Here is a 14,820-nt window from a genome sequence, read left to right as displayed (position 1 = left end):
AGTCAATCACCACCTTCCGGAGACACCAGAAACCCCACCTCTTTAAGGAATACCTAGGATAGGATAAAGTAATCCTTCTAATCCCCCCCCCTAAAAGATTTAGATGCACTATTGTAAAGTGGTTGTTCCACTGGATATTATAAGGTGAATGCACCAATTTGTAAGTCGCTCTGGATAAGAGCGTCTGCTAAATGACTTAAATGTAAAATGTTAAATGTTAGGAGAGAAAGACACTTTTGGATTCAATCACATTTCTTTATCCTACATCATGGCATCACAAAGACAGCTCACATTTAGTAGCCATATCTATAAAAATCTTCATCAGAGTTTCAGTAAAAACCTCATTGAGCAGCCATTTTGTGCCAGTAAAAAGAGCACCATCCCACTTACCAGACTCTCTGGAGATCTGGACGAAAGCCTCCACGCCACTTTCACCGTAATTCCCCTCCGAGGCCAGGGTCGACACATAGTTCCAGCCCATCGCCGTTACGATGTCTAGCATGGCCTGAGCTTGGTAGGAGTCCGGTGGCACCACACGGGAGAAGAAGTCGTAGCGTGTGTTGTCACTCAGCTCGGGCGCCGTGGATGCATAGCTGATCTGAGGGATCTGTGCAGACAAGGAAGACAGTGTAAGTATTTACTGAAAAACTAGTAATTGTTCAATTCCACAATGGAAACTACTCCCCAGACATCTACTATATGTTACACATGAGAATCGCAATGGAAAGACAAATCCCTGCGACGTCGTCAGAACTTTTAAGAACTACCTGACTTAAAACTTAATTTCATCCTGTTTAAGGAGCACATTCACCCAAAAAGAACTTCAAAACCAAAGGGAACCACAATTTCACAATTCTCAGCTGGACACAGCGTAATGGAGAAGAGAGGGGAAACTGTAATGTGGAATTAGACAGACAGACGGACAGACACACAGACAGATAGGGAGAACTGGCATAGCCAGAGAAGGTTGGAGAGTGATTGAAGGACTGATTGATTTCACTTCAGTCAAAGGCCAGGGTGCGCGGGCAGGCCCTACAGGCTAGACTCATTGGCATTCAAAGAGAGGGGGAATGGATGAAAGAAAGACAGACAGGCAAAGGGCTGCCAGCAATACAAATGCCACGCATTGGCTGGCAGCTTGAGCCGATCTCAGCTCATTCACAGACTGCAACAAATTAAACCGGCTGTAAATACAAATGCATCTGGTGGCTTTGACATTATTGAAATCACCTGTAAAATGCCAACGTTCTGTCAGTCCCAGAAGGTTAACCCTTGAAGTGGGATTTCAGAGCATAGGATAACAATAGCTAAATGAATACCAGAGGCAATAAGTGATTTACTCTCAACATTAATGAATTTATGCCATTAAGTGATTAAGATCTGGGTTGAAACAAATACAATTTGTATTGCCTTTAGTCCCTATATGAACAACTTAATTTCCATGGACCAAAGAGCCTGCTTGTGGTTGTCCTTATCTTTCCATTAGCACATAATTGAAAAAGAGGGGCATTTGTACCCCCTAAAGTTAATCAATAGCTTTAATTTATCAGTTATGGAGAGACAACCAGAATGTACTTTGGCTTCAAAGAACTAACTCTGTCCGTACACTCTAAAAAATGTTGGGTCGTTCGGATGACCCTCATCACTGTCAAACGCTCCCCTAAACACTTCAGCGAGCAGGCCTTTCAAATCAACCTGGCCCGGGTATCCTGGAAGGATACTGACCTCATCCCGTCAGTAGAGGATGCCTGGTTGCTCTTTAAAAGTGGTTTCCTCACCATCTTAAATGAGCATGCCCCATTCAAAAAATGTAGAACTAAGGACAGATATAGCCCTTGGTTCACCCCAGAATTGACTGCCCTTGACAAGCACAAAACCATCCTGTGGTGTACTGCATTAGCATCGAATAGCCCCCACGATATGCAACTTTTCAGGGAAGTCAGGAACCAATATACACAATCAGTTAGGAAAGCTAAGGCTAGCTTTTTCAAACAGACATTTGCATCCTGTAGCACTAATTCCAAAACGTTTTGGGACACTGTAAATTCCATGGAGAATAAGACCACCTCCTCCCAGCTGCTCACTGCACTGAGGCTAGGAAACACTGTCACTTGTCACGTCCTGGCCAGTATAAGGGTTAATTGTCATTGTAGTTTGGTCAGGACGTGGCAGAGGGTATTCGGTTTATGTGGTTCGGGGTGGTGTGTTTGTTGAAGGGGCATTTGATTTAAGTATTCCGGGGTTTTGGGCACTGTTTGATTTTCATGTATTCTATGTTTAGTCTAGTGTGTCTGTTTCTATGTTTGGTTAATTGGGGTTGGGACTCTCAGTTGAAGGCAGGTGTTGTCTATTTGCCTTTGATTGAGAGTCCCATATATTAGGGTGTGTTTGTGTTTGTCATTTGTGGGAGATTGTTCTGTGTTTAGCCTTGTGCCTTGCCAGACTGTTTTGTTGATCGTTCGTTCTTTTGTTATTTTGGTGTTCATTTTGAATTTATTAAACGTCAAGATGAGCATACACATAGCTGCTGCGTTTTGGTCTCATCAATACGACATCTGTGACAGAATCTCCCACGAAACTTGGACCAAGCAGCAGAGGAACAAGGAGGAAGGATGGACATGGACAGAAATAAGGTTGAGCGTTTCCAGGGCTATGGAGGAGTTTGGGAAACTCGAGAGGCAGCCCCAATAATTATTTTGGGGGGGCAAAAGGGCAGTTTTGCAGGGCAAGAATGGAGCCCCAGGCCAGCTCCCCGCACTAGCCCAAAGGTACGTGTTCCCAGTCTGGTACGTCCAGTACCAGCACCACGCACCAGGCGTCAAGTGCGTCATCCCAGTCTGACGTCGCCAGGGCTGCCCGTCAGTCAAGAGTCGCCAGAGCTGCCCGTCTGTCAAGAGTCGCCAGAGCTGCCAGTCAGTCAAGAGTCGCCAGAGCTGCCCGTCAGTCAAGAGTCGCCAGAGCTGCCCGTCAGTCAAGAGTCGCCAGAGCCGCCCGTCAGTCAAGAGTCGCCAGAGCCGCCCGTCAGTCAGGAGTCGCCAGAGCCGCCCGCCAGTCAGGAGTCGCCAGAGCCGCCCGCCAGTCAGGAGCCGCCAGAGCCGCCCGCTAGTCAGGAGCCGCCAGAGCCGCCCGCCAGTCAGGAGCCGCCAGAGCCGCCCGCTAGTCAGGAGCCGCCAGAGTGGCCAGACTGCCCGGAGATGCCAGAGTGGCCAGACTGCCCGGAGATGCCAGAGTGGCCAGACTGCCCGGCCCTGCCGGAGTGGCCAGACTGCCCGGCGCTGCCGGAGTGGCCAGACTGCCGGGCGCTGCCGGAGTGGCCAGACTGCCCGGAGCTGCCGGAGTGGCCAGACTGCCCGGAGCTGCCGGAGTGGCCAGACTGCCCGGAGCTGCCGGAGTGGCCAGACTGCCCGGAGCTGCCGGAGTGGCCAGACTGCCCAGAGTGGCCAGACTGCCCGGAGTGGCCAGACTGCCAGGAGCTGCCAGAGTGGCCAGACTGCCCGGAGCTGCCAGAGTGGCCAGACTGCCCGGAGCTGCCAGAGTGGCCAGACTGCCCGGAGATGCCAGAGTGGCCAGACTGCCCGGAGCTGCCAGAGTGTCCAGACTGCCCGGAGCTGCCAGAGTGGCCCATCGGCCCAGAGCTGCCAGAGTGGCCCATCGGCCCAGAGTCTAGCAACAACCTTGAACTGAGTAAGCCTGACAATTCAGAACTTAAAGAGATGAACTGTTTAATTGCTGAGTTTGCATACAGGGTGGAGAGGTGGAGGTCTGCCCATGATCCGGAGCAGGGGGAGTCTGCCTACGGTCCGAGGCTGATCGGGTCGGTCGGCACTCTGGAGGACAATAGGCCGGAGCCTGAACCACCACGTGCATAGGTGGGTTGGGGAGGGGGGATGTAGCACAAGTGCCGTCGGTGACGGCAGCCACCCTCCCTTCCCTCCCTTTTGTTGTTGTTTGGGGTTTTTGTTATTCTTGAGGTGCTTCCGGGGTTAGCACCTTTAGGGGGGGGGGGGGGGGGGGGGGGTACTGTCATGTCCTGGCCAGTATAAGGGTTAATTGTCATTGTAGTTTGGTCAGGACGTGGCAGAGGGTATTCGGTTTATGTGGTTCGGGGTGGTGTGTTTGTTGAAGGGGCATTTGATTTAAGTATTCCGGGGTTTTTGGGCACTGTTTGATTTTCATGTATTCTATGTTTAGTCTAGTGTGTCTGTTTCTATGTTTGGTTAATTGGGGTTGGGACTCTCAGTTGAAGGCAGGTGTTGTCTATTTGCCTTTGATTGAGAGTCCCATATATTAGGGTGTGTTTGTGTTTGTCATTTGTGGGAGATTGTTCTGTGTTTAGCCTTGTGCCTTGCCAGACTGTTTTGTTGATCGTTCGTTCTTTTGTTATTTTGGTGTTCATTTTGAATTTATTAAACGTCAAGATGAGCATACACATACCTGCTGCGTTTTGGTCTCATCAATACGACATCTGTGACAGAATCTCCCACCAAACTTGGACCAAGCAGCAGAGGAACAAGGAGGAAGGATGGACATGGACAGAAATAAGGTTGAGCGTTTCCAGGGCTATGGAGGAGTTTAGGAAACTCGAGAGGCAGCCCCAATAATTATTTTGGGGGGGCACAAGGGCAGTTTTGCGGGGCAAGAATGGAACCCCAGGCCAGCTCCCCGCACTAGCCCGAAGGTACGTGTTCCCAGTCTGGTATGTCCAGTACCAGCACCACGCACCAGGCTTCAAGTGCGTCATCCCAGTTTGACGACGCCAGGGCTGCCCGTCAGTCAAGAGTCGCCAGAGCTGCCCGTCAGTCAAGAGTCGCCAGAGCTGCCCGTCAGTCAAGAGTCGCCAGAGCTGCCCGTCAGTCAAGAGTCGCCAGAGCCGCCCGCCAGTCAGGAGCCGCCAGAGCTGCCCGCTAGTCAGGAGCCGCCAGAGTGGCCAGACTGCCCGGAGATGCCAGAGTGGCCAGACTGCCCGGCGATGCCAGAGTGGCCAGACTGCCCGGCGCTGCCAGAGTGGCCAGACTGCCCGGAGCTGCCGGAGTGGCCAGACTGCCCGGCGCTGCCGGAGTGGCCAGACTGCCCGGAGCTGCCGGGTAGTCTGGCCCGGCAGACTGCCATTTTTATGTGTATGAAATGATGTGTAAAAATATATGAGCTGTTTTAAAGGAAATGTAACAATAAAACTTAAATTTAAAAAATAAAAATAATAATAAATAAAATCGACCAAGGGCCCCCTGATCTCCCCGTGTCTGCCAGCAGGGGAGGACCTAATGCCCCAGCTCGTGCTGTACGGGGTGGGCCGAAGGCCTATTCCACTGAAGGCCTTCACAAAGCTCTGGCCCACCTTCACGTGTCTGAAGGAACCACTGTGGTCCTCCCGCAATCTGCTGGTAGCGAAATGAGTAGAGACCACCCCCCAGGCAATGGCCATGGTAGCCACGGAAGCCCTGGGATGGTACAAAAGAAAGGGGGCCTCGACCCTAGGCGAAGGGTCCCCACAACACCCAAGGTCCCGGCGGCCATGACCTGACAGCGCAGCGGCGCCTAGGGCGATGCGCCTAGGGGAGGGATCTCCTCTGGGCCCCGACGGACAAGATGGAAATTGATTCGGAGGAGCAGGAGGAGGCAAGTTTGATAAGGACTCACCCCGTTCCTGTACAAAGGACTAAAGGGACTTTTTAACATATTTTTCATGTCTTAAAAATGTTTTACTTTTGTTAAATAATTTATACACATTTTAAATGGCTTTTACAGAATTGGATGTTTTACATAAAAAAGTACTTTTATTTATGGCTGTTTTTATTGGTTTTAACAACATGTACTTTTTAACAAACTTAATTGTAATATTCAAATGCTGTGTTTTATGCTTTAATGCCATTTTTATGTGTATAAAAGGATGTTCAAAAATATATGAGCTGTTTTAACCTGTTTAGGATAGGGGGCAGTATTTTCACGGCCGGATAAAAAAACGTACCCGATTTAATCTGGTTATTACTCCTGCCCAGAAACTAGAATATGCATGTAATTGTTTGATTTGGATAGAAAACACCCTAAAGTTTCGAAAACTGTTTGAATGGTGTCTGTGAGTATAACAGAACTCATATGGCAGGCCAAAACCTGAGAAGATTCTAAACAGGAAGTGCCCTCTCTGACCATTTCTTGGCCTTCTATAGCCTCTTTATCGAAAACAGAGGATCTCTGCTGTAACGTGACATTTTCTAAGACTCCCATAGGCTCTCAGAAGGCGCCAGAACGGGGAATGATGACTCTGCAGTCCCTGGCTGAAAAACAGTAGCGCATTTGGATAGTGGTCGATCTGAGAACAATGAAACGGGTGCGCGCGTGCACATGAAGAGTCCATTTTACATTTTCAGTCTTTGAACGAAAACAACGTTGCCCGGTCGGAATATTATCGCTATTTTACGAGAAAAATCACATAAAAATTGATTTTAAACAGCGTTTGACATGCTTCGAAGTACGGTAATGGAATATTTTGACATTTTTTGTCACGATATGCTCCGCTGCGTCACCCTTCGGATAGTGTCTTGAACGCAAGAACAAACGCAGCTATTTGTATATAACTATGGATTATTTGGAACCAAACCAACATTTATTGTTGAAGTAGAAGTCCTGGGAGTGCATTCTGACGAAGAACAGCAAAGGTAATCCAATTTTTCTTATAGTAAATCTGAGTTTGGTGAGTGCCAAACTTGGTGGGTGTCAAAATAGCTAGCCATGATGGCCGGGCTATCTACTCAGAATATTGCAAAATGTGCTTTCACCGAAAAGCCATTTTAAAATCGGACACCGCGATTGCATTAAGGAGTTCTGTATCTATAATTCTTAAAATAATTGTTATGTTTTTTGTGAACGTTTATCGTGAGTAATTTAGTAAATTCACCGGAAGTTTCGGTGGGTATGCTAGTTCTGAACGTCACATGCTAATGTAAAAAGCTGGTTTTTGATATAAATATGAACTTGATTGAACAAAACATGCATGTATTGTATAACATAATGTCCGAGGAGTGTCATCTGATGAAGATCATCAAAGGTTAGGGCTGCATTTAGCTGTGGTTTTGGTTTTTGTGACATTATATGCTAGCTTGAAAAATGGGTGTCTGATTATTTCTGGCTGGGTACTCTCCTGACATAATCTAATGTTTTGCTTTTGTTGTAAAGCCTTTTTGAAATCGGACAATGTGGTTAGATAAAGGAGAGTCTTGTCTTTAAAATGGTGTAAAATAGTCATATGTTTGAAAAATTGACGTTTTAGGATTTTTGAGGAGTTTGTAATTCGCGCCACGCCCTATCATTGGATATTGGAGCGGTGTTCCGCTAGCGAAACATCTAGATGTAAGAGGTTTTAAAGGAAATGCAACAATAAAACTTTTCCAAAAGAAAAAATTTCTTCCATATTTAACCCAACCCCTCTGAATCAGAGAGGTGTGGGGGGCTCTGTTATTGAAGTCATCGTGGACTTCAATCGGTGCCCACGTCATTTTAGGTAGTTTGATAAATCCTTCAGTCATTCTGGTTGCAGGTTGTGGGTGATTATCCTCACTCTGGCTGGATTCTGATAGGAATTGCTAGCCACTTCACAAACCAGCATATTGTGATTTGCAGGTCTGATGTGGCCCATCATACAGGATTTTCAGCTGACACTGTTGAGGATAACTGGGCCATAATATGATATGTGTTCGTAAAGGGTTTACTTTTAATTGAAGCACATTCACGTAGGCAGGCTTCAAGAATAAATATATTTTTTTAATGCAACAACCATCTCTCACTAACAAACTCAGTCATGTGTGAGCATCTCATTTTCAAGCAGAAATTTGCTTCCTGCAACACAAACTCAAAAAAGTTCTGGGACACTGTAAAGTCCATGGAGAATAAGAGCACCTCCTCCCAGCTGCCCACTGCACTGAGGTTAGGAAACTCTGTCACTACCAATAAATCCACTATAATTGAGATTTCAATAAGCATTTTTCTCCGGCTGGCCATGCTTTCCACCTGGCTACCCCTACCCCGGTCAACAGCACTGCACCCCCCACAGCAACTCGCCCAAGCCTTCCCCATTTCTCCTTCTCCCAAATCCAGTCAGCTGATGTTCTGAAAGAGCTGCAAAATCTGGACCCCTACAAATCAGCCAGGCTAGACAATCTGGACCCTTTCTTTCTAAAATTATCTGCCGAAATTGTTGCAACCCCTATTACTAGCCTGTTCAACCTCTCTTTCGTGTCGTCTGAGATTCCCAAAGATTGGAAAGCAGCTGCGGTCATCCCCCTCTTCAAAGGGGGGGATACTCTTGACTCAAACTGCTACAGACCTATATCTATCCTACCCTGCCTTCCTAAGGTCTTCGAAAGATAAGTCAACAAACAGATTACCAACCATTTCGAATCCCACCGCACCTTCTCCGCTATGCAATCTGGTTTCAGAGCTGGTCATGGGTGCACCTCAGCCACGCTCAAGGTCGTAAACGATATCGTAACCGCCATCGATAAGAAACAATACTATGCAGCTGTATTCATTGACCTGGCCAAGGCTTTCGACTCTGTCAATCACCACATCCTCATCGGCAGACTCAATAGCCTTGGTTTCTCAAATGATTGCCTCGCCTGGTTCACCAACTACTTCTCTGATAGAGTTCAGTGTGTCAAATCGGAGGGCCTATTGTCCGGGCCTCTGGCAGTCTCTATGGGGGTGCCACAGGGTTCAATTCTTGGGCCAACTCTCTCCTCTGTATACATCAATGATATCGCTCTTGCTGCTGGTGAGTCTCTGATCCACCTCTACGCAGACGACACCATTCTGAATACTTCTGGCCCTTCTTTGGACACTGTGTTAACAACCCTCCAGGTGAGCTTCAATGCCATACAACTCTCCTTCCGTGGCCTCCAACTGCTCTTAAATACAAGTAAAACTAAATGCATACTCTTCAACCGATCGCTGCCTGCACCTGCCTGCCCGTCCAGCATCACTACTTTGGACGGGTCTGACTTAGAATATGTGGACAAGTACAAATACCTAGGTGTCTGGTTAGACTGTAAGCTCTCCTTCCAGACTCACATCAAACATCTCCAATCCAAAGTTAAATCTAGAATTGGCTTCCTATTTGACAACAAATCATCCTTCACTCATGCTGCCAAACATACCCTCGTAAAACTGACCATCCTACCGATCCTCGACTTCGGCGATGTCATTTACAAAATAGCCTCCAATACCCTACTCAATAAATTGGATGCAGTCTTTCACAGTGCCATCCGTTTTGTCACCAAAGCCCCATATACTACCCACCACTGCGACTTGTACGCTCTCGTTGGCTGGTCCTTGCTTCATACTCGCCGCCAAACCCACTGGCTCCAGGTCATCTACAAGACCCTGCTAGGTAAAGTCCCCCCTTAGCTCAGCTTGCTGGTCACCATAGCAGCACCCACCTGTAGCACGCGCTCCAGCAGATATATGTCTCTGGTCACCCCCAAAGCCAATTCCTCCTTCGGCCGCCTCTCCTTCCAGTTCTCTGCTGCCAATGACGGGAACGAACTACAAAAACTCTGAAACTGGAAACACTTATCTCCCTCACTAGCTTTAAGCACCAGCTGTCAGAGCAGCTCACAGATTACTGAACCTGTACATAGCCCATCCATAATTTAGCCCAAACAACTACCTCTTCCCCTACTGTATTTATTTATTTATTTTGCTCCTGTGCACCCCAGCACTTTCTTCCACTGCAAACCTACCATTCCAGTGTTTTACTTACTATATTGTATGTACTTCGCCACCATGGCCTTTTTTTGCCTTTACCTCCCTTATCTCACCTCATTTGCTCACATTGTATATAGACTTATTTTTCTACTGTATTAATTTTTCATTTGGAAGAGTCAGCTTTTTAAACCAACATGTTTGTTTTACTCCATGTGTAACTCTGTGTTGTTGTATGTGTCAAACTGCTTTGCTTTATCTTGGCCAGGTCACAATTGTAAATGAGAACTTGTTCTCAACTTGCCTACCTGGTTAAATAATGGTGAAATAAATACAAAATAAAATAAATGTGTGGGCATCTCTCACATTCACTCAAAAGGCATGCTGAGAAATATGCAAACACAGCTTTACGCCCTCCAGTTTTAAAACAACACCCCCAGTGTTTAGTGTTTAAAACCTAAACAATGTGTGCTGAATAAACATTTTCACAGCGATTAAATATTTTCTAGTGTTTACAATCTAAACACCGTGATGCATTTTCATTTACATTTTAAATGCCTTGATGCGCTTTAAAAGTGTTAGAGAAAAGGGTTTAGTTACTGTACAGTATGTGTTTAGATCCTGAACACCTGGTTTTACAGTGTATTTAGAAGCTCATTTATAGCCATAATTCGTAGGCTAAATATAAGGCCTGCACTGAATGTACCACTCGTGCTTTGCAAGACAGAACAAATCTGTTTCGGTTTCCAGAGTTTACGCACTCTAATGAAAATGTCGTGTCAGCATTGACCACCACCTGCTTCACTAAAATTGATCACCGGTTAATCATTATGTAGGTGACAGGTTGCATGTAATTTCTGTTTTCCTAATGGTTGTCAATTTCATCAGCATCACACTAGCCGTAGGTCTACTTTTCTCCTTTAAACTCTCCCATCAATGTATTTAATACATTGTGTTTTTCCATTATCCTACACACACAATTACAGTTATTTTTGATATTTTGCATGGAGTTTTTAAAGCAGTACATAGCTGTGCCAGCAAATTTCACTGTGCAAGAAACAAATATCAGATGTTGGAATGACAGGGGCTGTTATGATATTTTCATCTCAAAACACACCAACGCCTTCATTTTGATCATCATTATTTTGTAGAGTCCTAATACAACAACAGCAAGCTCGTCATAAGTCTCAGACCTCTTGGCATAATGCCCAAAACAATGATGGTTAGAGTACTTCCAGGGGATATGTGTTTTTTTGTTAATTATTGTTTTATTTTGTAATATATACTGCTCAAAAAAATAAAGGGAACACTTAAACAACACATCCTAGATCTGAATGAAATAAATAATCTTATTAAATACTTTTTTCTTTACATAGTTGAATGTGCTGACAACAAAATCACACAAAAATAATCAATGGAAATCCAATTTATCAACCCATGGAGGTCTGGATTTGGAGTCCCACTCAAAATTAAAGTGGAAAACCACACTACAGGCTGATCCAACTTTGATGTAATGTCCTTAAAACAAGTCAAAATGAGGCTCAGGAGTGTGTGTGGCCTCCACGTGCCTGTATGACCTCCCTACAACGCCTGGGCATGCTCCTGATGAGGTGGCGGATGGTCTCCAGAGGGATCTCCTCCCAGACCTGGACTAAAGCATCCGCCAACTCCTGAACAGTTTGTGGTGCAACGTGGCGTTGGTGGATGGAGCGAGACATGATGTCCCAGATGTGCTCAATTGGATTCAGGTCTGGGGAACGGGCGGGCCAGTCCATAGCATCAATGCCTTCCTCTTGCAGGAACTGCTGACACACTCCAGCCACATGAGGTCTAGCATTGTCTTGCATTAGGAGGAACCCAGGGCCAACCGCACCAGCATATGATCTCACAAGGGGTCTGAGGATCTCATCTCGGTACCTAATGGCAGTCAGGTTACCTCTGGCGAGCACATGGAGGGCTGTGCGGCCCCCCAAAGAAATGCCACCCCACACCATGACTGACCCACCACCAAACCGGTCATGCTGGAGGATGTTGCAGGCAGCAGAACGTTCTCCACGGCATCTCCAGACTCTGTCACGTCTGTTACGTGCTCAGTGTGAACCTGCTTTCATCTGTGAAGAGCACAGGGCGCCAGTGGCGAATTTGCCAATCTTGGTGTTCTCTGGCAAATGCCAAACGTCCTGCACGGTGTTGGGCTGTAAGCACAACCCCCACCTGTGGACGTCGGGCCCTCATACCACCCTCATGGAGTCTGTTTCTGACCGTTTGAGCAGACACATGCACATTTGTGGCCTGCTGGAGGTCATTTTGCAGGGCTCTGGCAGTGCTTCTCCTGCTCCTCCTTGCACAAAGGCGGAGGTAGCGGTCCTGCTGCTGGGTTGTTGCCCTCCTACGGCCTCCTCCACGTCTCCTGATGTACTGGCCTGTCTCCTGGTAGCGCCTCCATGCTCTGGACACTACGCTGACAGACACAGCAAACCTTCTTGCCACAGCTCGCATTGATGTGCCATCCTGGATGAGCTGCACTACCTGAGCCACTTGTGTGGGTTGTAGACTCCGTCTCATGCTACCACTAGAGTGAAAGCACCGCCAGCATTCAAAAGTGACCAAAACATCAGCCAGGAAGCATAGGAACTGAGAAGTGGTCTGTGGTCCCCACCTGCATAACCACTCCTTTATTGGGGGTGTCTTGCTAATTGCCTATAATTTCCACCTGTTGTCTATTCCATTTGCACAACAGCATGTGAAATGTATTGTCAATCAGTGTTGCTTCCTAAGTGGACAGTTTGATTTCACAGAAGTGTGATCGACTTGGAGTTACATTGTGTTGTTTAAGTGTTCCCTTTATTTTTTTGAGCAGTGTATATATTTTTTTATTATTTAATTAATGGAATATGTTTTAAATACCCATAAAAGTGTGGTTAATTTTAGTACATTTTACTGTTTCAAAAACAAGCTGTTCAGCCCCAACTAGGCTTCAAGCAGCAGTTCTTGGCATTCGGCCTGCCACCCAGTGTTTGGATTGCATTGCCAGTTATTATTACATTGCTTGCTTATGGGCGGGACTGTATCAATGAGATTGCAGGATTTTATCACATGATTTTAACAGCACAAAGTAAATGGCAGCTAAATTGAGAACCCAGGCCTTCTGCAACTGCTCTTTCGGGTACTAAACAGATTGTGCTAAAGAGCAAATTGTAAGGCACCTGTAAATAAATAATCATGACCATCATTGGGAGACTGGGACCTGATAAACTGGATATACACATCCATCAACAGTCGAAGGACAGACGGATACACTAGCCAGAACCTTCATGCGGATCTGGTAGGACCAAAGAATGGCCCTGTGCCCAATTCGCCACACTGTTTTTTGTTTCCCCTGCCATTCATCAGACGCTAGCTAGTGGGTAAGCTAGCCACCGGTAGCTTGCTAGCTCGCATGCAAATTTCAAGTCTACATTTTTTACTTTTTTTTTTTTGTCATTTAGCAGACGCTCTTATCCAGAGCGACTTACAGTAGTGAATGCATACAGTCTAACTAGAGTTAACTGGGAAGCTCATCATGCGTGCGTGTGATCAAATTAATCACACGCACAAACACAAAATCCCCACCGTTTGCACCATTCACTTCCATACTGATAGTAGCCCCACTCCTGGCTGACCAGTGATGATAATTGATTGAAAAAAGACTGAGGGAGAAAAGCTAATTTGGCATGACATGACAGCCAGGTCTCTTCTTTCTATGTTTTTTTTTTAAATGTAGCTCTCATGTACTTTCCCTGGCTCTCTCCTCCTACTTCCTCTCTCTCTCATTTTCTCCACTATTAGTGTGTTGGAGTTTTGGGAGCTTTCTGACAAAGTCTCTTCCTAACCAGATGCTGGCCACAGGAACATCCATAGGTGACATGATCTGATGTGACTTCATTATTCCTACCCTTCTACAGTAGATGATAGTGGCATCCTGGGACCAATCTGACTTCCATTATTTGACCGCTTGACTGCACTGTAAGGTTACTGTCCCTCCTTGTTATGTTTTTAAGATATTGTTTGTTATGTAAAACTATTCCGCATTGCAACCCAAATACAGTGAGCAAAATGTTTTACATGTTATCACGTAGTTGAAAGGAGGTAATTGTAAAGGAAACATGTCAAGCATACAGAATATTGGAAGCCAAACTTTCCATTGGGCTTTATATCTCTTCACATTGTTTGGTCATTGTGCTTACATGTGGAAATCCCCTGAGGTTACATATACAGTGCCTTCAGAAAGTATTCATACCCCTTGACTTAATCCAAGTTTTGTTGTGTTACAGCCTGAAACCAAAATGGATGAAACAGATTTTGTTTCTCACCCATCGACATGCAATGCCCCATAACGACGAAGTGAAAACATGTTTTCCTCTGTCCAGTATCTGTGTTATTTTGTGTTATTCTGTGTTATCTTAATCTTTTTTTTTATTGGCCAGTCTGAGATATGGCTTTTTCATTGCAACTCTGCCTAGAAGGCCAGCATCCCGGAGTCGTCTCTTCACTGTTGACGTTGAGACTGGTGTTTTGCGGGTACTATTTAATGAAGCTGCCAGTTGAGGACTTGTGAGGCGTCTGTTTCTCAAACTAGGCTCTCTAACCTGTTTAGGATAGGGGGCAGTATTTTCACGGCCGGATAAAAAAACGTACCCGATTTAATCTGGTTATTACTCCTGGCCAGAAACTAGAATATGCATATAATTGTTTGATTTGGATAGAAAACACCCTAAAGTTTCTAAAACTGTTTGAATGGTGTCTGTGAGTATAACAGAACTCATATGGCAGGCCAAAACCTGAGAAGATTTTAAACAGGAAGTGCCCTCTCTGACCATTTCTTGGCCTTCTATACCCTCTTTATCGAAAACAGAGAATCTCTGCTGTAACGTGACATTTTCTAAGACTCCCATAGGCTCTCAGAAGGCGCCAGAACGGGGAATGATGACTCTGCAGTCCCTGGGCGAAAAACAGTAGCGCATTTGGATAGTGGTCGATCTGAGAACAATGAAACAGGCGCGCGCGTGCACATGAAGAGTCCATTTTACATTTTCAGTCTTTGAACGAAAACAACGTCGCCCGGTCGGAATATTATCGCTATTTTAC

The 14,820-nt window shown here is 45.9% G+C and overlaps 1 protein-coding gene across 1 annotated transcript in view; it reads right to left on the bottom strand.

The window, feature by feature from the left end:
- Window positions 1–14,820, bottom strand: part of LOC106561032 (metabotropic glutamate receptor 8) — a 264,607-nt gene that overhangs the window by 133,163 nt on the left and 116,624 nt on the right. Inside the window, exon 3 of the mRNA XM_014124591.1 lies at window positions 391–607. Coding sequence (XP_013980066.1) covers window positions 391–607 — 217 coding nt within the window. The remainder of the gene's footprint in view (window positions 1–390; window positions 608–14,820) is intronic.

Source organism: Salmo salar, chromosome 10 (assembly GCF_965601325.2).
Source record: "Salmo salar chromosome 10, fSalSal1, whole genome shotgun sequence".
NCBI classification, from domain to species: domain Eukaryota; kingdom Metazoa; phylum Chordata; class Actinopteri; order Salmoniformes; family Salmonidae; genus Salmo; species Salmo salar.
Note: the sequence above shows the minus strand (reverse complement) of the source record. Positions and strands in the feature narration are given on the sequence as shown.